This window comes from Bombus affinis, chromosome 8, assembly GCF_024516045.1.
Source record: "Bombus affinis isolate iyBomAffi1 chromosome 8, iyBomAffi1.2, whole genome shotgun sequence".
NCBI classification, from domain to species: Eukaryota; Metazoa; Arthropoda; class Insecta; order Hymenoptera; family Apidae; genus Bombus; species Bombus affinis.
In genome coordinates, this window is record NC_066351.1 from 13,440,855 (window position 1) to 13,462,131 (window position 21,277).

Consider the following 21,277-nt stretch of genomic DNA (forward strand, 5'->3'; position numbering starts at 1 on the left):
TAATTTAAAATTCAAACGTGATATTCAGTTACATTCATAATAATAACTTATAACATGCATTAAATTTAGAATACTAATCTATCATTTTTATCAACTTCTTATAACTAACACGCAAATCGCTTTTTCGAATTCGCTATGTAAAGTTCGAGTTAGTCAATTAAATTCAAAAAATTAAACTTCGCGGAATATAGAATTGGTTTAGATATATATATATATATATATATTCTTAAAAAGATAAAATGGCGGATTGCTATTATTCACCGGTAGTTACCTCAAAATAAGCTAAAGAATTGAAGTTCAAAGTATACAAGTGAAATTCATACTAAAGTACATATTGTTCAATAGTTAGATAGTACGTTTTCAAATGCTAAATATATATCAAAATCTTACATTTTATATGTATTTTATCTGATTTTGCTATACTTTTTATAAAGCACTATCTATGTTTAATTATATTATAAAATGTAGAAAGGGTGTCATATATAAGAATAAAAATTTATATTGTAATTATAATTATAAAATATGATCATTTCTTTTAACTTTATTAGTTACATATTCAATATATAGTGAAGTTTATACTTAACCTGTCGGATTATATATACGTATGTGTAAGTGTACTTGCTGTTATTTGGAATATAACATAAACAATATTATTACACAATGCTCATTTTTTTATTTATTTTATTCGTTTTTAGGTTAAAGTTTTCTGAATTTAAAACAAATCTTGCGTTTTAAAAGTACAGTTGCAAAAATGTCTATTACGTTAGATGTAAACGATCCATCAAAGGATGAAGAATTAATAGAAAATTGTCAGCACTTTAAAGAACGTGCAGAGCGAAATCGTCAAAAAGCATTACTTTTAAGAAAATCTAAAATAGTTTCTCATCCTTATATAAGGAGGTACGTTGCCAATATCAAAAGTTAGAAAAATAAATTGTATAACAAAACATTTGTACTTTTTTAAAGTGAAAACGAAGATTCAGGAAAGAGTACGTCTTATAAAGTTCAAGGACAACGTGTTATAGATAGTGGAGGAGGTTTTCTTATAGAAGAAAGTGATGAATTAGAACAACAAATGGTATAACATTTTTAACTATTTTAATAGTTATTACACTAAATATTAACTGGATTTCATAATTAATATTTTCTTTCTTTTCAGTTACAAATAATATCAAAACCTGCACCTATTCTTATAGATTTTCCTCATTGTGATGAATGTAAAAATGAATTTAAAGACTCATATCTACTACAAACATTTAATTTATCTGTTTGTGATAACTGCAGGTATACAAGCATTATTTGAACTAGCAATTATTTTAATATAAAACTTTAGATTATTATAATTAGTTTTTTGTATTAGAGATCCTAAGGGCAAGCACTCTTTGATTACAAAAACAGAAGCAAAACAAGAGTATTTATTAAAAGATTGTGATTTGGATAAAAGAGAACCTCCATTAAAATGTATTACTAAAAAAAATCCCCATAATGCAAATTGGGGTGAAATGAAATTGTATTTGCAACTACAAATAGAAGAGAGAGCTTTACAAGTATGGGGTTCTGAAGAAAAATTATTAAAGGAAAAAGAATTACGTGATGTTAAGAGGGAAGGAGCTAAAATAAAAAAATTTAACAAAAAGGTAATGATAAACGTATTTCAAATCTAATATCGTACTTGTACTTTAATACAAAATAGTATCAATATAGATAGTTTTATCTTACCAACTTACTATTTTTGTATTGTACAGATTAAACAATTAAGAATGCAAGTTAGGAGCTCATTATATGATAAAACATCAAAAGCTTCTCATATGCACGAGTTTGGAGAAGATACATATAATGAACATGATGATACATATACACACACTTGCATTACTTGTGGATATGAAGAAACATATGAAAAAATGTAAATTTTATAATAATGAATTTTATAGTAACTATTGAATTGTGTTTTTAGATATGAGTTTCTTATATTAAGAAATTTATTTACAACTCGTGAAATGCATACACAATAAAAAAGGATAAAAAGTCACTTCCCTTATTTATTTATGTATTTTCTCTCTCTTGTTTAATTTTTCAATTGAAATTTATTTCTTGTGCTAACAAAATTTTATACATCATAATGTATTCCTAGTGTTTCTATCATTTAGTTAAAAACAAGAAATATAATTAATAATTTTTATTTGTGTTATAGTACTGTAATGATATATATATATATTTCTTAATTATGGAAAACAATTTGATTGTACTCTCAATATTCTACGTGTTTTCAATTATATATTTGTCACTGTTACATTATGATAATCTAGCTAAGTCACTACAGCTAAATATTAGTATTCCACTATGTAAAAATATAACTATTTATACAAAAAAATAATCTTTGCACCATACTAGCTTCATACAATCATAGTTAACTTTATATTTCATTGTAAATTAAGTATACATATTTCATAACATTTAAAATACTACCCTACTTGCAACAAAGTCAAGCTTTTAGCATATTTAATCCATTCTTAAATTTGATTCAAAATTTCTACTATTGCACTTTTGTTCAAGTTATTAGTTATTTAGTTTTTTGGTTTATGCTCTTTCATGTACACAAAAAAATATTACATATTACATATAACCAGCCATTCAATACAAGGTATTCTAGTGACAGATTAAGATGAACTCATTTATATAGCATTAATGTTAAGACTTCTCTACGAACTCCTTACATACATTTTGTACAGGCAGTAACATATTTGGCACAGACAGTTTCACTCCTGTAGTATTTTGGGGAATACTTATCGCATTTGTTACTGCGGTAGATGATCTGAAATAAAATTTTATTGTTTTATTTATTCATTTTATATTATTCTTTTAGGGCTTTCCATTATTTTATTTATAGACATACCTGTTGTGCCTAAGATGACTTTTGACTAAATGACCAGCTGTAAGAGCAGCCATTAATGATAATTCGCCGGCAAGTACTGTGGCGCATATTATTCTAGCTAATCTGCTAGCATTTTCACCAGGTTCATCAGTATGTGCACCTTGAACACCTAACATAGCCAAACATGCACCTTGTGCAGGAAGACCAGTTCCACCTCCAATAGTACCAATTTCTATGCTGGGCATTGTACAAGATACATACAGATCTGAACCATCTGCTCCCCATGGTTCCATTAAAGTCATACAATTGCTACTTCCAACATTTTGTGCAGGATCTTGACCCGTAGCGATAAAAATTGCGGTTACAATATTTGCAGCGTGCGCATTAAAACCACCTACGCTGCCAGCTATGGCGGACCCAATCATATTTTTACTTATATTTACATCAACTAATGCGTGAACTGATGTTTTCAGCACATTAGTAACAATATCTGCAGGGACCACTGCTTCACAAACAACACTTTTACCTCTACCTTGAATCCAATTTACTGCTGCTGGTTTTTTATCCGTGCAAAAATTACCGCTTAACGATAATATTTCCATGTCAGGGAAATGTTCCTTTACCGTGTTCAATGACTTTTCAGTACCTTTAGACAACATATTCATACCCATAGCGTCACCGGTAGTAGCCACAAAACGAATAAACAAATGCCTTCCAGCAATGCGTATGTGAATCTTCGTCAATCTTGCAAATCTGCTAGTTAAATCAAAATTCTCCTTCATTTCTTTGAAATTTTCAGGATCTTGCATCCATGCCATAGCTTCACTTGCTCTAACGATATTTGGAAACCTCACAACTGGTCCCCTAGTCATTCCATCAGCAACTACGCGGCTTGTTACACCACAATTTAACAATGCTCTACTACCACGATTTGTAGATGCTACTAAACATCCCTCTGTTGTAGCCATTGGTATATGATATAATTCACCATCGACTAATAATGGGCCAGCAATTCCAAGCGGTACAGGCACATATCCTATAACGTTCTCACAACAGGATCCTAATACTTTACTATAATCATAATTTTTATACGGTAAATCGAAGAGAGTATCGAGAAATTTTCCCGTCTCTCCAATTATAAGACGTCTGATTCCAACACCTCGCTCCATGTCACCAACTGCTTTCTCTAACTGATACGCGGGTATATGCTTATTCTTCACTAATTGAATTATTTCCTCGTCCGTTAGTGCACTTGCTCCAAGCTATGAATTTAACGATATATTTAAAAATTAAATATAGATTAACGATATTTTAAAAAATAAATTGGGATACATATACTTATAATACCTTTACTTACATCAGATTTGTATATTTCGAGACATTCTTTTAAGGACCTAGGAACTTTCGATTCTGGAGGCAGATTTTTATCGTCTCGCTTATCTATATCACATTGTTTTTCGTCTATTGTTTGGTCTTCCTTGTCATCGCTCCAATTATGTATCTTAGAATGAAAAGAGATACTTTGCATTCCACTAAAGTTTTGCTTGAATGGCAGCTTGATGCTAAGCACATTCACATCTTCACTTTCATTTTCTTTTCCTTTCACACATTCATTTTCAACCTTTTCTTCTGTATCGTCTTCTTCTTTGGATCGTAATTGTTTAGCGATGTCTCCTTTATCTTCGAAGAAAATAAATTTAACTGCGAGTGCAAGAAGAAGTATCAATATCACGATATTATCAGCACTGACTGACAACCAATTCATTAAATAATTCTTCACTTCGGATGAATTCTCTGTCTTGTTATAAGAATTCACTATGACATGTGAATTCACGGAAGATACTTCTCCTTCTACAGCAGAATCGCTTTCGTCACTTTTGAAAGGCCAGCGACTAAAATAAATAAATATTTCATGTCAACGATTACATTGATGTAACTTCCTAAACTCATGAATTATCTAATTTTATCGTATCTTCCCACATACAATAATGTACATAGATGAACCTGCCGCTATTTTTATATACTATTTTGATAAAACTTGAATTTAGTATAAAGGTATTAATAATTATCATCATCTTTAACTCAACACAGAAGTGTTATACACTGTTTCCTAACTTAACATACGAGGAGATAAAGAAACCCAAACCTCGTAGAGATACTATCTCCTCTGCAATTCATTGAATATGAATCAAATGTATATTTATGCTACTATGTAATAAGTTGAACCTGGCCTGTGGAAGTTAAGAATAACTGTCAAACAAGAAATATGCTCAAGTAAAAAAAAATACATATCGTATGGGGCAGATTTGTGATAACTTTTTGTCAGTTTTCTTTCTATTGTTATCTGATGTATAAAACATAAAGTTCATTTCAAACGGAAACGCGGCTCGTATATATTATGGAAAACAGAAAATAAGACAAAAATACAATACCTGTTGGCGTGTACTACAAATAGGCCAGCAATCATAATCAATTTAACGCGTTCTACTACCGGATTCGGCTTTTGATCCTCTTCGTTTAATGGATGCATTATAAAAATCTTATCGGCACTTAACGGTTTCATAGCATTAGTTTCACGAGAAAGCTGAAATATAAAAATAGTACAAGGTAGAATGTACAATTCATAAAATTATTTTAACAATTAGCACAGAAATCTAAAAATTACCTCGAGAATAAGTGATAAACATGCAGGATAAAATGTCATAAAAACGATATAATTTACAATAACACCTAAACAAGCGAAGCTGCTCAGAATTTCCAATCTTCTGACACCGGATAAAGATCCTATGCTAATAAGTAGAGTTTCTACTAAAGTATCTAACGTAATAGTTGGTCCTAAGAGCGACATGCCGCGAGCAATGTTTGCTCGTACTTCTTCTTTGTTTCTGGAACTTAGAGCCAATTGTGCTAATATAGCGGCTTTTGAAAGATCGATAATAAGCAAGAAGAAGAATAATGCATCCCTGAAAAATAAATTTATACAATAGGAATTAAAGGAATTTTTAGACTTTGCAATTCATTCTGAATAAGACTTACTTTAAATCAGAAATATCACTTTGTCCGAAATTCACTACGCTGGACGTGAACACAACACTAGAAAATACTGTAAATAGGCCGGCAATACCTGTCAAAACATTACATTCAAGTATTCTTATTATTGTCATTAATACCTGCTAATAAATTCTATTTATTATTTTGTTACTTAAAATTAATTCGCGTATTTTTCCCGGTTAAATGTTAAACGAATTCAATAATTAATTGTCATCGCGTGTCGTACGGAATGAAACGATATTGCTTTCCATGAAACTTTCTCTGACACTGAAAGCTTTCACGCGTACCGTGAAAAGATCCGGTTATATGAATAATCGGCCAATACATAATTATCATACATTGTTCTTTAAACACGTGTTTCGCATCTTCAATTTTCCGAAATATCAATTAAACTTATATATTCACTTACCTAAAATATATTTTGAACCCAATTTTTGTAAATTGCGAAACTGATGATAGGTGAATAATATAGCTAGACATCGTATTATAGTCATGACTATAATATCAGCTGCATTTAGGTCCTAATAAATAATCATGTATTACATATATTGTGTAAGTAATCTTGAGGCTTACAACGATCATTTCCATCATTAAGACATTCCTCCGCTCAAATTTGAAAATTCAATTGAAATTTACTCAAAATCTGCTTACATCCGAATTACATCTACCGGGCCGACAATGTAAAGCCAAAGGAAGGGTTCCACTATTTCGAGGATGTCCGCTTCCGGTCTCCATGTTCAGAATGCATGCTGTGAGTGTGAACGTCGTCACAATTACTTCTAGGGGGTGCCCAGCACAAAATTGGCCGTGAATTTCGAACAGATGTGTCAGCATGTTTTTTGTTTTTGATAACTACCTACAACTTGAAGTGACATAAAATGTTATTATGAATAAGATTATGATAAAAGAACATAAAGTATTAAAATAATTTATTTAAACATTCAACATTTCTCCAACGTGTTCTCCATAAAGATCAACTTTAAGGTAGGACATTAAGATGTTTCTATATCTCTTGGTAAAAGAAATTTATAAAGTCTCTCTTCCTGTAGAATGGATCTAAAATAGATACAGTTACCATAAAGAGGACGATACCGCGCGTATGGTGAACTCGAAGAAAGTGTTCGTTTGTCGATAGCGTTCTTTATTTATTATTACAGAAGATATTCGGTAAAATCGGCAGGTAGAACCGTTTATTCTTTCCAACTGAGGGAAGAAGATACCTAACAGATTCCATAAACATGAAAAGAGGACAAGGAAATTCTTCAGCGAAAATAAGTGAAAGATTGAGCGAGTGAAGTGCCGCGCGGTAATGGTGACGTTACCTAATCCACGTGTAACTTTTTTTAATCGAGAGACTCGATTTTTCTTTTTTTTTTTTTTTTTTTTTTTTTTAGGAAACCGAAACTTCGTCCATACCGGTTTGATTTTAATATTCAATGACGCAATGGCGAACGAGACGAAAGCATTAGGAGTTTTACGATTAGAATTATGAATAAATGGGTTGTCTCTATAGCGCTACACGTGTGCCTAAATCCTACGATCTCAAAGATTAAAGCGATTTCAAAGTAAGGAATAAACATCTACAGCTACGCGTTTATTAAACTAATTATGTGCAATTACCTATATATGCAAAACAAATAAATGTAAAATAAGAAAAAAATGAAATATAATCAGAAAAACATAAGCTGGAAGAATATGCATCAAGAACGGTAACATTCCAACACCGCAAGAGAACATTTCTGTTCATACAAATCATTATATACTATTATATATTATACAATAAATTGTTTCAGTTCTGACAGTTATTTCTATAATTTGTTACCAACCATTTTACATATACAAACCGTAATAGTGATAAGTTGATTTGTAATATATGCTAAAGGAGTAATAATTTCTTATGAAATATTGGAACTCATGAATTGCCAAATACAAAGTACAGTATATAATTAACTATTATAATTCAAATGATGAGACGATTTTCATAAATATTGAGCAAACTAATGCAAGTTTATCTTATAAAAGAAGAAAAGGTAAAAAGCCAGTTCAAATATAGATAAACGAAAAGGATATTGATTGCATTCAAAGCTAGAGGCATTCAATGCTGCAATCTGATGGAATTATAAAGTCACTTTTGGATATATACCTATGATTGTATAAAATTTGAATATTACAAGATTTATTACTATACGTTATTATCAGACTCGTACAAAAATACACTTGTACGTAGTGCACATATCATTATTTCTTAATGAGGTATAAAAGGTTAAACTTTACCTACTGCGTACAATGAGGGAACGTCGCATAACTCAAAGTCTTGCTGATAAACTAAAAACTCCCTAAGGAAATTACTGAAAAAATCGTGGTCATCGGTACACGAAGTACAATAAATGCCATCTCATTAGTGTCAGAAAACGGTAACATTTAGAAACATTGCTAAACAGGCGTTAGGACAAGAAGAAGAACAACTCGTATATCAAATAAGTATACTTTTCTATAAAGAAAGCCACTCATTAAGAGATAATAACGGAAGAATACTGCATATTTGGCCTTTATAAATAGTGAAAGACATGAGCAATGAAGTATACACCAATAGCAAGATTAGAAATAAAATAGCAATTACAAAGAAGGATTGAATGATACCAGCAACGTCCGCTGCGTCTGACAATGTTCCTCAGCTGTTGGAAATATTGTCACGTGCAAAAGGAGCCATTTATTTATGAATAATTATACGAATTAAAATATGAATATTGTTTAAGACACTAGACTCGAGAGATGTAGCAGCAAAGATTATTTACCGCCAGAATGATAAGCTGACAAGTATTTACCAGTAAAATAAGGGCTGCTAAATATAATTAGCCCGTAGGGTAAAGAATAGGAAGTATCACTTGCGGGTATAAAGAAGTATGTGAGAAGTGAGAAGAATTCTGAGTCGACAACGGATTAAGTATCTATACTATAACGAAACTAGCGAGAAACTATTGATGCTCTAACTCTAAACTACTCGGGATGAGGCTCCCATAGTTCCTTGTACGAGAGTTGTTGACAGGGTAGAAACATGCTTTAACATTAATTGTTTATACATTTTAGCTTACAAGGGTAGTGCTCAGTTCAATATGATTGGTAAAACTTCTTCTGCAAGTGGCTACCCCATGAGCACCGGGAGTCGAGGGTACAGAGTCACCTTAAGAGTCTGCACGGGAATTCATTTATGAAATATCGACATAAGCTGGTATAGAAGATAAAAGGAGAGAAAATCCCTGAGTCCCTATTTATGACAGGCAGTTTCTAACGATGGAATATGTGCTTCAAGTAATAATCAGTGCTAAAAAAGAGAATTTCTTAGGTATGTACCTGTACATAAATGTGTACAGATATATAAATGTATAAAGATATAAACATATGAAGCTATAAATGAATAAAAGGATGAAAACATAAATCCTGAACGTAGGATAAGAATAAGAAGAAATTCTGGAATAGAATTTAAAATTTTGTACATAATAAAACATGCAGTATATGTGTGCGTAATAAATATTTTAATACACGCGAGTACATACGCGTGTAGCCACGTACCCGCATATAAATATGTATTTCAAAAATAAAAATTTAAATAGTACATCAATATATCAATCAAATGTAGATATATATTATTATACTATCAAATACATGATATATAATTAAATATTTATATGACAGCTAATCTTTATATACGACTGACCTTTGATCTGACTGACTACTATTTCTGAATTTTTATAACGTATTTATAATCATCTAATATAAATTTCGTGTATCTAATCATCATAGAAAAACATCTTATTGAATGTGGTCGACATTGATCGATACCTTAACATATTTTTAATTACGTATTCCTAATGATAAATGAGAGGTCACGAATGAAACATGAATCTTATATAAGCCTCGATATTTGTGCTATCAGTGTGACAAGTGTCCTAAAAGTATTACAACCTCAAAGCATATATTTGTATATGATTTTAACATTCTAGAAATCACATTGCAATGTCGGTCAGCGCCTATAACATATATATTAACTTCATATCAACATAGCATAAATTGATGTAAATGTGAAAGAATCAAAAGTAGTTAAACGATACGAGGAGTATACTACCGTTCAAATTAATAACACATATTAATAACAAGGAATGATAGTGTAGTACTTTTTTGTTTTTATGTCTCTTTCTCCTTGATAAAAATTTTGAAAAAAACATTGAAGTTAGAATATTTTTTAAACTAATCATTTTTCAACCCAACTATCTTGAGTCTTTTAGTCTTTTGCACTTTTTACTTTTGATACCTTGCCTTCTTTTAGAGAATTAAAAAATGTATCGAATAATGTATTAAAAAATGTGTTGTTCCGTTTAAGAAAATGGAGATGACCGACTTTTCATCGAAGTAAAATCTTTTGTGAAGTTCTTAATATTGCAATTTGTAGTCAATTGAAAGTCGATTAATTTTTGTTTAAATCATTTTATGTCCGACTATTAGAAATGTCTGAAAAATTGTAAGGATTTTTAAACCACCTTGTACAGCTGTATAAAATCATTGCATTACATTACATTTTGTTAAAGATGAGCAAGTATCTGGTATTTTGAGCGGTAATATAGATACGTATTTACTTGTACACCTCTCTTGTACCGTCCCACTAGTCAACTTATCTCTCAACAATATCTTGATATTGTACAGAGTAAAACAGACTATCAATTTGATTACGATAAATAAAATGAAGTATCACCATTATTTGTGAAAATACACCCCTTGGATTTTCCAAATATTGATGAACCTCAGTCTACGATGCACAAGGTTTCGTTCTGTCTAACGTTTAATACGAAACAAGCTTGAACAAAAATATTTATCCTCCAATAACTTTACGATAGTTTTTATTTAATTGCAATTATTCTATTTACTCAAACGATCTTATAAAACAAAAAAGTGAAAATAAGAAAAAACGTGAAAGCCATGGAAAGCATTACTCCTTCGTAAAATAAATAGAAAGTATGATCGAGCACAATATAACGAACATGAAAGTATATCACCATGCTACCTTCTTTACAAGGGAACTTGGCATATAATTTTTCATAAAAGTATTTAACTGCTGTACTCTTGTCAATTTTTATTCCACAATCTCATCAGTTTTATAATCATTGCTAATATTATCTCAAGGAAAGTCTTTGATATCAAACAGGTATTCTCGAAATTTGTTGAAGACATTCAGTTTCTTAAATATATGCCTATGTTTTCTATGTATCTCGATGATTTATCCTAACATCGGATCTATCTTTATCAGCTACGTTAAATAATTCGTTTCCTCTGTGCATCTTGTACAAAACAAAAGATATTATTTCTTACAATATGAACTGAATCCTTAATACAATATGAAAATTTCCGAGTTGCTAAATATAGACTACCATGTAAATATAGTATACGTGATGCTGAAACGTTAATAAATAACACCTTTTAAATACTCTATAATTTAAATACTCTATAATTGGACTATATCAATTATCTATATGAACTTCAAATGCAGAATAACACGGATAAGGTGTATTACTTAATCTGGTAGTTAAAAAAGATAAACAGCTAAAATTCCACTTACTAGGAGCTTTAATCATACGTTATATATTTATTACTAATGATATGAAGATAATGTAGAAGTAAAGTAAAATAACTTTAAATAACAGAACAACCTTTGCACGGTAATCGTTCAAGTAACATGACGTGTAGATGGAAAAGGAAGCTTTAACAGAACACTGTGTATCGTTAACTCGATTATTTCTGTCACAAATGAAACAATAGCAATAAATGTGAACATGCGTACCTTGTTAAGGTGCACGTAGCAACTCGATGAAACTCTTGACGTATTGCGCACGTGGTTCAGTATCGCATATATACATGTATGTGCTTGTCAACTCTTCCCTATTTTCTTTTAACGTCAAATAAAATAGTGTCAAAAATATGATATGCAATCGGCAGGGTTTTCTATTTGATTATATCAAACTCCTGCGTACCTTCGACTTATAAAAATGCAATTAAAAAGTAGTTGTTAATTAAAATATTAAACAATTTGTTTTCGAAAGTACCTCTTAAACAGAAGAAGACTTCCACCGAATTTATCACGATTAAAAATCACATATAAAGGTAGACTATTCGATACTTCGAGTTTAAGGCAAGAAAACTAATACGCAACAAGCACAGTCTTAACAGAACGAAGTTCACCAGCAAACAAAGCTGCGCTAACGCTCGAATCCATTCGACCGGCCCGATCGACCTTACAGAGTCAGTTTCGACCATGTTCGACTATTTTCGTACCCCTTCCTTTTTCCCTTCATAAGCACGTGTCTTCTTTCTCAATACATAATACTGAATTTTTAGTAGTCTAGTTATTAGTAATTATCTAGTCTTTAGTAGTTTAATAGTTTAGAGAAGACTCTAGTCTTTATACGTGATTTGAAATTTGAAATCAGCATTCATCGTAACGATCGAGTCAAATTTTAATGAATTTCCGGGATAACGCGTTGAAATTTCGTGTTTAATCACCTTTTACACATATCATTGCGAAAGTCGGACAACAACATACATTTCATTTCTTTCACACTTGCTCGTACTCTTGTTAAATGTTACAGATGTAACATGTGTCACTTGGTTATTGCTACACGAGTAGTCGAACTATTTTTAAGTATACATTCTGTGAGTATATGAATCAAAACAATATTGATAAATCAATTTTTATTTTAGCTATGTATATCAAATTTACATTGATGTGACAATGATAAACAAAACTGTGCAAAAAATTATGTAAAATGTGAATCTTCTCTAACAACATTGTATAAATTTGCGTATGACGATTTGACACGGTTTTGTGAAACAAACAAAAAGTGAAACAATTTACAAATTTAATGCGATTTGTTGTTCTCCATTCTTAGAAAATGTGAGATTCATGTTTTACGAGAATTCAATTATATACAAAACTTTGTACGAGCATAAAATGCGAAAATACGATTATATTTCGTGCAAGATTTTTTAGTTTATTTCGTACGATAGATATATGAAATATATATATATATATTTTTTTTTCGAATACAAAAGACGTAAATAAAGAATCTAATGGTCTACATTAAGATTTCAGTATTAGAATGTTATAATAACACTAAATTAAGAACAACTAGAACACTTGGCTTCCATGGAAAATTCATTTATGTGTACATATTGAAAGTATCGACGCGAAGGATGATTACAAATTTCATACATCGCCTTTGAATGAAAAGTAAATAACATTTTAGTTGGAACCGATCTATAAGCGGTTTTAAACATAAACTTTCCTTCCCGGAACTATTTTAAATACAACAAAAGTAGCCAGCTCCGTTTCAAGAAAGACGCCGTCCTCGTCGGAATCGAACTCCGTCATCTTACTCGAATTTAGCGGATCGTATTATGTGATCACAATTATAATCGATTAATACGTACTTATGTACGTATTGTATATATTATTTAAAAAAATTAAATGAATATTTATACTAAAAATATATAATTTGTTTTTATACGAATAAGTAAACGTAACTTCATGCAGAGAAAGACAATATCTAAAAAAGTTCCATTTAGTCAACTGACTTCCATTTGGGAGTTATTACCGTTTTCAAAAATTAAAAAATAGTCAAATATCTCAATGGTATTATTATACAAATCATTATCATATTGTATAACATATGGAAAAATATCTGTAAACATTTATTATTAAGGCAAAAAATTGAAGGCCATACAGAAGTTAGTAAGTATAATGTGAAGCCTATACAAGATATGCGGCATATGGTTTATAATCGCGAAGTACATTTGTATTTAAACGATTTCTCTTACTAAACGCGTATAGCATATTCATCTGTCGTATCTGTAGAATCTGTCTGAAAATTCCGTATGAATTGACTAAGAGTTCTACAGAGAATTAAACATTTATATTTAACTTAATTAAGTCTCAATATTAATATTGACAACCACATATACCACAATAGCAATTCGCAAAATTTTAATGCATGAATTAATTATATAGGTATTTTCAAATGTTAAACTACATAATTATTGATATAAACGATTGATGTTACCTAACTATTATTGATATCAAGAAATATATTGTATAAATATGTTAATTTCACTATTTATTCATAAGTATAGATTTTAATTTTATTCATTAAAAAAATATCTATTATATATATGACCAGAATGTCATAATTTTACATTAATTAAAAGATTACATAAAATTGTTTTATTTTATAGTTAATATTCTATTATCACTTGCACATACATATCAATTATTGTAATAAATTGTTTCACATTGATATATGAACAGATAATTTAATAATTAAGACGTACAACATTAGTGTCCTACTTTATGTCAATCTGGTAAAATATTTTAATCAAGAAATCGAACATTTTGTTACATATTAGTATGAAAACGTTAAGATACTCTAGATAATTTCTGAGAAAATCACTATAACTATATAATAAAACTATTAATAAGTAATAAAATTATCTTCAAAAATAAAATAAAATTGTATATCAAACGAACATAACCTAGAGAAAGAAAAAGAGGGCACTAAATGATCAACATACCGTAAAACTTGTTAGAAGATAAAATGTGTTTCATGTGGATATCAGTGTTTAATAATTGGCATATCCAATATCTATGATTCAATATTTTTGTTACAATTTCACAAATTAATTAGCATTCTGTACACCAATACTAGACCTCTTAACAGTATTCTCTCTTACACAAATTATAACGACATCTATAGGACTTTGTCTACAACTTAAAATGATCTCTATTGATAATTTTTGTTTATACACATTTCTTTTCTAAACGATATTGGTTAAATATTAACAAATTAAAATAAATTAAAATATTCTAAATATCTAAAAATGTTAACATATACAACTATTCAGAATATAACAACAATAATTTTATTTCACATAACCCACCTTTTTTATGGTATACAAATTGTTAGTAATCTAATCAATTATTTACGGTATTTACATTTATATTTCTGAACAATATTATATTTTAATGCATTTAATTATCATTTCAAATTTAATTTGTTTTTTGAATCTCTGTAGAATATTTAGCATGATTCATCATAGACTCTACTTTGTTAGCAGTTTCTCTGACAACATCAGATATTTCGTTTGGTAAATGATCTAATGTAGGAATGTGTGCAGATAATCTTTTGTATACAGAATCTCTATTTACATCTTTTTTGTGCCTTCGTTGTTCCTCATAGTTCAATTGTTGTTTAAGAAAGATAGCATTCTTGAAGAATTCTAAAGTATTTCCAAAACTCTTTCCAGCACCATTCAATGCATCAATAGCACTTACAGCATAATCTACATCAAAACATCTACCTAAAAGTTGCTGTTGAAGACCAAGCACTTCTACTCGTTTGTCCACCATAGGAGGTAATATTTTCCTTACATGTTCCTGAAGTCTATAAAATGCAAGAGATGGTTCATTTGCAACTATATGCATATTTTCAGATATACGCTCAGTTGCTAGAATATTAAAAAAATAAGGTGTCAGAAATAACCAAAATATATTCATGGCAAAGATATACACATGTAGTATATATAGAATCATAACCTTTCTTAACTCTCGCATCTAGTTCTTGATCTAGTTGATACACTTTTGCAGTCATTATTTAAAATATTTTATTAATAATAAGTTTAAGTACTGTATATGTATAAGTATATACAAATATTGTATAAAATTCTCAAATTAAATCAATTTAGTCATCTGAAAATAATATTTTGCTGTTTTACGATACACCTCAGATATTTGATACAATTTCTATATTCTCATTAATATTTTACGTATGATATTATAAATGAATAAAATCTTTTTTCTACATCAACAAAATTTTTATATAAACACAATAAACACAACACAACAAGACATTAATTTATTTTCACCGCCATTTTATTAAACACTCTGTACCGGAAGTTAATTGCTAGCAGACAGTGTTTTCTCTTGACGAAACGTGGCATCAAAGTGTGTACTGTTGGCACTTCTCTCAAATGTATCTTCCAGATCGAGTGAAGTAATTGTTTCGTTGTTTTAAGTGACATGACGTTCTATCGTACAAAAAGGTAACGATTTTTATTGTATACATAAAACTTATGGAAGTATTCATTATAATTATGAGACTTTTGTAAATGTAATAGAAAATTTTACTATTTTTGTTTAGAATATTTCAATAATGAATAACTATAATATTTTACTCTTTTAAATAATGTAAATTACTGGCTTTTTATGAATGAAACATATAAAACTTTCTACTTTTCACAAATTATAATAAGTAATTTAATAATTACAATAAATTTTGTACAAAAGAATCATCAATTATTATCATTAAAGATATATATTTATATATTTGCATAATTTTATATATAGATTTTATCTCTGTTGATAGAATATAAATTAAAAATGTGACACACACACACACACACACACACACACACACACATTGAATTTACGTCAATATAAACAATGTAATTTTTAGTAATAATAATGTTCTTTTCAATGTTAATATCCTAGCATGAAGTGGCATATCATATTCATAGCATTTGCTGCTTTTCTTTTTACTACATATGCAGAGGAAGAAGAAGAAGCTGCAAGATTATTGGTATCTAAACAACTACTTAATAAGTATCTTGTACAAAATATGGATATTGTAATTGAAGTAAGTATAAAAATAAATATGGTTTATGTATATATAATGTTTTTATCTTAATAGAAAATTTATCATTTATAGTATACAGTGTATAACGTTGGCAGTGCAGCTGCATTAGAAGTAGAAATTATAGATTCTTTTCATCCTGATTATTTCACTCATGTCGGTGGAGAATTAAATGCAAGGATAGATCGTGTTCCACCCTATACAAATGTCAGTCATATAGTTGTTGTAAGGTCACGTAAATTTGGATATTTTAACTTCACATCAGCTCAAGTTTTATATAAACGCAAAGAAGATGCTCCTAACTTACAATTTGCCGCAAGTAGTGAACCTGGTAAAGCAGTAATTGTATCATTTAGAGATTATGATAAACAATTTTCTTCACATGTTGTAAGTAACTATTGAATATTATGTAAGTCAATATAAGCATTGTACTGATTGTAATAAAATATAAAATACTTACGTAACATTTTAGGTTGACTGGGCTGCATTTGCTGTGATGACATTACCTTCATTAGCTATTCCTTTTGCATTATGGTATTCTAGTAAAAGCAAATATGAAAAATTACTTAAAACTACAAAAAAACATTAATCATATACTTATCCTAAGTCATTCAACAGACTTTTTTCTATACAAATATAAGAAATTCGACTGTCGTCCCTTTCTGTACATCTAATTTTATAATAAATATTATTTATAAATAATTTACATTCGCGCATTCTTCATTATTATGCTTAGTTTAGATTATAGGTATACAAATTATGCCTTTTCGTTAATAATTATTTATTTATATATTACATCTTATGCTCATATAGTCTTATAATTAGTAAATATTATTTATTTTTGAGAATAAATAATATAAAAATTACATAAAACCCTCTCTCTATATTGCAAAACAGTTCAATTGTATAAAGGAATAGGATATGACTAACCCCTGTTACTATTTCCTTACATTATTACATGAGACTATGTACATATGTATATCAAATAACTGAATGTATGACATGTACATAAATTATATAACTAGGAACCATGTACATATATGTAAAATAATCAATCTATTCTTGACTATAGTTACATTATATCATTTAATATTCTGCTATGTATAAAATTATGTAACTTAGATTATATATTACAAAATATGCACTCTCTTATGTACATATATATTTACACACATTTAATATTAACATAAACAAGATGACAAATAATTAGTCTTCTAATAAATTATCTATATATTTTTATATAATTTTAACAGCATAATTTTTGTATAAATAGCTAAAGGATACAAATTTAATCATGATTTATTTACATCATTCATATGGATTTACGGCAATCTATTCGTTACTAAATAACTTTTAAACCAAATATATACATACTTTGATAATTATCGATGCTTTAAATCGATATGCGTTACTTTTAATCGAACTGTGTTAATTTAATTGTTATTATTAAAAAAGTAACGGAATCACATTGGATTTCAAATACTTCTTACTTATCCATTATTAGTTGAAGAAAAATATTGTTTATGTAGCTTAAAAAGATAATAATTAATGTTTAAGGAATGTTAAAAATATTTAATTTTCAAGAATATGACCAATCAAGAAAGATTATAGCGCACATATGACATTCATGAAAATACTGCTTAAATAAAACTGTTGATTTTCTTATTTGGCATTTAGTCTTGTTATTTGCCGAAAAATACAAGCTGTTGATGTCTCATTTATTTGATAAGACATTTTATATAACAATACGTATGATTATTAACGATCAATATGTTCTGAAACTTATTTTGTGAACAATTACTGGTTAATTACTTTGCAATTTTCAAATTACTGTAACTGTAGAATAACTATCGATAGATTATCCCGCGTTAGAGTAACTTTAAAGATATTATTTGGATATGTTAAGTTTATTTTAAAAGTAATTGATTCTGGAAGTGAGATTTACTCGCAAGAATGGCCGATGAAACAGAAACGATTCGACTTGCCAACGACGATATTGAATGTATGGAAGGAGAGATAGATGCTGATGATGTAGATGAAGAAGGTTCAGATGGAGTTGTGGTTCCAGAACTTCAGGGTACATTATCCAAATGGACAAATTATATACATGGCTGGCAAACTAGATTTATTGTTCTCAAAGATGGTACTTTATCTTATTACAAATCTGAGCAGGACAGTGGATTTGGATGTCGAGGTTCAATAAGCTTATATAAAGCTAATATTAAGGTATGAATTGGTATAAAGGAATCAGTCTCCTATAAGATTTAATTCTCTGATAAAATTGGTAAAAAACTCATGATATTACTGTATACTATTTGTTTTATTAGGCTCACGAATTTGATGAATGTAGATTCGATGTGTCTGTAAACGATTGCTTAGTATGGTATTTGAGAGCAAGTAACCCAGAAGAAAAGCAGCGTTGGGTGGATGTTTTGAAATCTTATAAGGTACTAAAATTTTATTATATAAATTAAGTAAGTTATTGGATAAATCTAATAAATGTTTCTTTGTTCTATTAAAAAATATATATGTTTGCTTTAAACAGTCGGAATCAGGTTATGGAAGTGAAAACAGTTTGAAGCGACACGGTAGTGCCATTTCACTTATATCAAATACACAATCTATTACAAGTGCAGGTAGCTTCACTAAACGTGGAGTTAGAGGACTAAAGGAAAAGTTAGCAGAACTTGAAACTTTCAGAGATATTCTGATCAAACAAATTGATACTTTGCAGAAATATTTTGATAATTGTGCAGAAAATGCTAAAAATATTTCCACGAAAGGTATATAAAGTAATAATTTTCATTTATGTAAATTCATTTGTTATGTATTCAGTTGTTTCATGTCCTCTTTTATTTTTTAAATAAGTACTTTTTTTTCTTTGCTTTTAATTGAATGGGAAAATTGTTTCAGAAAATAAAGTGGAGACAATGTTTAATCCAGCTGAACAGTCTGTGGACTTTAAAGGTGAAGCAATAACATTTAAAGCGACGAGTGAAGGTGTGCTAGCAACATTACAGCATTGTGTTGAATTAATGGTGCAACGAGAAGATGCATGGCGTCGTAGATGGGAAAAAGAAATCGAGAGAAAACGAAAAGTGCAAGAACTTTACAAAGCTTTGAAAGAACAAGTTACAATGCAACAAAGTGACTTTCCTAGACCTAGAGTTCTTATTCATGGAGGTCCAGATTATGAGGTTCGATTTTATTAATTAACAAAATATCTTTAAAAAAACATAACATAGTAAAAAAAATTTTAATGTTTAAGGAAGGTCCACATAGTGCTCTTTGTGATGAAGAATTCTATGATGCAGTAGAGACTGGATTAGATAAAATTGATGAAGAAAATCAGCTAAGAGATCGTTTGAAACAAAAATCAGTTTCAATTTTAACTACTCCGATAATGTCAGCAGTTAAACACAGACTTTGGCCAGAGGTAATTATTTATTTTTAAAGTATACCATATATCTATATCTATATTACAATATTATAATAATTTTTAGATACAAAAAGTAACGATGGAACAGTTGCATTATGCGCGTCTTGGAGTAGGAGCTGGTGGATGGCAATTATTTGCTGAAGATGGTGATATGCGAATGTACAGACGCGAAGAAGAAGCGGATGGCTTAGTGGTAGATCCTTTGAAAGCTTGTCATGTTGTGAAAGGAGTTACTGGTCATGAAGTTTGTGAAATATTCTTCAGCCCTGAGTATAGGACAGGATGGGAAGCTACCCTTGAAGATATGACTGTGGTTGAAAATATTTCCAAAGATACTTTAATATTTTTACAAACGCATAAGCGAATTTGGCCAGCAAGTCAGAGAGACGCATTATTTTGGTCACATATGCGCCGAGTCTCCGATGATCAGGATCCAGATGCACATGATTTATGGATAGTTTGCAATCATAGTACAGAACATCCTGATTATCCTGTAAGATTTTATATAATTTAATTATATATACTTATATATAATATGAAATATTTATATATACATGAAATATTTACAGCCAAACACTGGAAAATGTGTAAGGGTTTATCTAACTGTTTGCCTTGTGTGTCAGACTTTTATTGATCCTCCGAAAGATGAAGATGAAATAAAAAGAGAGAATATAACTTGTAAAATAACTTATTGTTCTGTTGGTTTGTATTATATCATTTATATGTTTAATCTGTGTATATTAATATAGTATTATTCTATTACATCTGTAACATCTTTTTTTGAATATAGTTAATCCTGGTGGATGGGCTCCAGCGTCTGTTCTACGTGCTGTTTACAAAAGGGAGTATCCAAAGTTCCTTAAACGTTTCACTAACTTTTGTATTGACCAGTGTAAGGATAAACCAATTATATTTTAAAAATAATTAATAGAACTTCCATATTTTCCATCCAATTTTTCATTTATTACATCAAAGCATTTTCATGCCCTTGATGTACTAATATATCAAAGAAAAAAATCAGAAGTTGAAAGATAAAAATTCGGAAGCAAAAGTTCTCTCAAGTAATGAAAGTGTTTTATATACTATTTTTCTTATTTGCTTAACGTGATCGATGTATATACATATATACATATATATATATATATATGTATATATTCATAGCTTAGTAAAACAGGATACAATCTG

General features: G+C 29.4%; 5 protein-coding genes across 17 annotated transcripts; 3 read left to right on the forward strand and 2 right to left on the reverse strand.

Moving 5' to 3' along the window:
* The first annotated feature begins 220 nt into the window (after positions 1 to 220).
* Positions 221 to 2,029, forward strand: LOC126919125 (DNA repair protein complementing XP-A cells homolog). Its single transcript, XM_050727839.1, has 6 exons — positions 221 to 608; positions 696 to 900; positions 967 to 1,078; positions 1,160 to 1,284; positions 1,361 to 1,637; positions 1,746 to 2,029. Exons 2-6 carry the CDS (start codon positions 752 to 754, stop codon positions 1,905 to 1,907), a joined length of 825 nt encoding a protein of 274 aa, XP_050583796.1. The 5' UTR covers positions 221 to 608; positions 696 to 751; the 3' UTR covers positions 1,908 to 2,029.
* Positions 2,030 to 2,161: 132 nt separating this feature from the next.
* Positions 2,162 to 14,685, reverse strand: LOC126919098 (3-hydroxy-3-methylglutaryl-coenzyme A reductase). 11 transcript variants are annotated; one of them, XM_050727788.1, is made up of 11 exons: positions 12,016 to 12,955; positions 11,754 to 11,858; positions 9,016 to 9,113; positions 6,575 to 6,785; positions 6,333 to 6,444; positions 5,909 to 5,996; positions 5,538 to 5,835; positions 5,305 to 5,456; positions 4,230 to 4,764; positions 2,894 to 4,134; positions 2,162 to 2,812 (listed from the first exon to the last, which is right to left on the reverse strand). In XM_050727788.1, exons 4-11 carry the CDS (start codon positions 6,755 to 6,757, stop codon positions 2,689 to 2,691), a joined length of 2,733 nt encoding a protein of 910 aa, XP_050583745.1. In that variant the 5' UTR covers positions 6,758 to 6,785; positions 9,016 to 9,113; positions 11,754 to 11,858; positions 12,016 to 12,955; the 3' UTR covers positions 2,162 to 2,688. The 11 variants fall into 11 exon arrangements, with proteins under 11 accessions (XP_050583745.1, XP_050583746.1, XP_050583749.1 ...); XM_050727789.1 differs by lacking the exons at positions 11,754 to 11,858; positions 12,016 to 12,955 and adding an exon at positions 14,537 to 14,682; XM_050727792.1 differs by lacking the exon at positions 9,016 to 9,113 and having other exon boundaries at positions 6,575 to 6,779.
* Positions 14,686 to 14,861: 176 nt separating this feature from the next.
* LOC126919141 (BLOC-1-related complex subunit 8 homolog) lies at positions 14,862 to 15,705 on the reverse strand. Its single transcript, XM_050727863.1, has 2 exons — positions 15,558 to 15,705; positions 14,862 to 15,469 (listed from the first exon to the last, which is right to left on the reverse strand). Exons 1-2 carry the CDS (start codon positions 15,610 to 15,612, stop codon positions 15,012 to 15,014), a joined length of 513 nt encoding a protein of 170 aa, XP_050583820.1. The 5' UTR covers positions 15,613 to 15,705; the 3' UTR covers positions 14,862 to 15,011.
* Positions 15,353 to 17,359, forward strand: LOC126919134 (translocon-associated protein subunit beta). Of its 2 annotated transcripts, none has more exons than XM_050727856.1 (4): positions 15,353 to 15,376; positions 16,512 to 16,656; positions 16,729 to 17,040; positions 17,126 to 17,359. In XM_050727856.1, exons 2-4 carry the CDS (start codon positions 16,513 to 16,515, stop codon positions 17,240 to 17,242), a joined length of 573 nt encoding a protein of 190 aa, XP_050583813.1. In that variant the 5' UTR covers positions 15,353 to 15,376; position 16,512; the 3' UTR covers positions 17,243 to 17,359. The 2 variants fall into 2 exon arrangements, with proteins under 2 accessions (XP_050583813.1, XP_050583812.1); XM_050727855.1 differs by lacking the exon at positions 15,353 to 15,376 and adding an exon at positions 15,923 to 16,063.
* Positions 17,360 to 18,247: 888 nt separating this feature from the next.
* On the forward strand, positions 18,248 to 21,197 carry LOC126919105 (ceramide transfer protein). Of its 2 annotated transcripts, XM_050727805.1 has the most exons (9): positions 18,249 to 18,730; positions 18,826 to 18,879; positions 18,981 to 19,100; positions 19,199 to 19,436; positions 19,567 to 19,850; positions 19,922 to 20,089; positions 20,157 to 20,585; positions 20,662 to 20,794; positions 20,883 to 21,197. In XM_050727805.1, exons 1-9 carry the CDS (start codon positions 18,689 to 18,691, stop codon positions 21,008 to 21,010), a joined length of 1,596 nt encoding a protein of 531 aa, XP_050583762.1. In that variant the 5' UTR covers positions 18,249 to 18,688; the 3' UTR covers positions 21,011 to 21,197. The 2 variants fall into 2 exon arrangements, with proteins under 2 accessions (XP_050583761.1, XP_050583762.1); XM_050727804.1 differs by having other exon boundaries at positions 18,248 to 18,879.
* The last annotated feature ends 80 nt before the right edge of the window (positions 21,198 to 21,277 follow it).

Coding starts and splice junctions, on each gene's coding strand:
- LOC126919098 (XM_050727791.1), bottom strand. CDS start 6,757: ATGCTGACACATCTGTTCGAAATTCACGGCCAATTTTGTGCTGGGCAC. Junction 5,997..6,332: donor GGGTTCAAAATATATTTTAG/GTAAGTGAATAT, acceptor ATGTTTTGACAG/GTATTGCCGGCCTATTTACA. Junction 5,457..5,537: donor GTTTATCACTTATTCTCGAG/GTAATTTTTAGA, acceptor TTTATATTTCAG/CTTTCTCGTGAAACTAATGC.
- LOC126919105 (XM_050727804.1), top strand. CDS start 18,607: ATGGCCGATGAAACAGAAACGATTCGACTTGCCAACGACGATATTGAA. Junction 19,437..19,566: donor TAAAAATATTTCCACGAAAG/GTATATAAAGTA, acceptor AAATTGTTTCAG/AAAATAAAGTGGAGACAATG. Junction 19,851..19,921: donor ATGGAGGTCCAGATTATGAG/GTTCGATTTTAT, acceptor TTAATGTTTAAG/GAAGGTCCACATAGTGCTCT.
- LOC126919125 (XM_050727839.1), top strand. CDS start 752: ATGTCTATTACGTTAGATGTAAACGATCCATCAAAGGATGAAGAATTA. Junction 901..966: donor TCTCATCCTTATATAAGGAG/GTACGTTGCCAA, acceptor ACTTTTTTAAAG/TGAAAACGAAGATTCAGGAA. Junction 1,638..1,745: donor TAAAAAAATTTAACAAAAAG/GTAATGATAAAC, acceptor TGTATTGTACAG/ATTAAACAATTAAGAATGCA.
- LOC126919141 (XM_050727863.1), bottom strand. CDS start 15,612: ATGACTGCAAAAGTGTATCAACTAGATCAAGAACTAGATGCGAGAGTT. Junction 15,470..15,557: donor AGATGCGAGAGTTAAGAAAG/GTTATGATTCTA, acceptor TTAATATTCTAG/CAACTGAGCGTATATCTGAA.
- LOC126919134 (XM_050727855.1), top strand. CDS start 16,041: ATGACGTTCTATCGTACAAAAAG. Junction 16,064..16,511: donor ACGTTCTATCGTACAAAAAG/GTAACGATTTTT, acceptor TTAATATCCTAG/CATGAAGTGGCATATCATAT. Junction 16,657..16,728: donor ATATGGATATTGTAATTGAA/GTAAGTATAAAA, acceptor TATCATTTATAG/TATACAGTGTATAACGTTGG.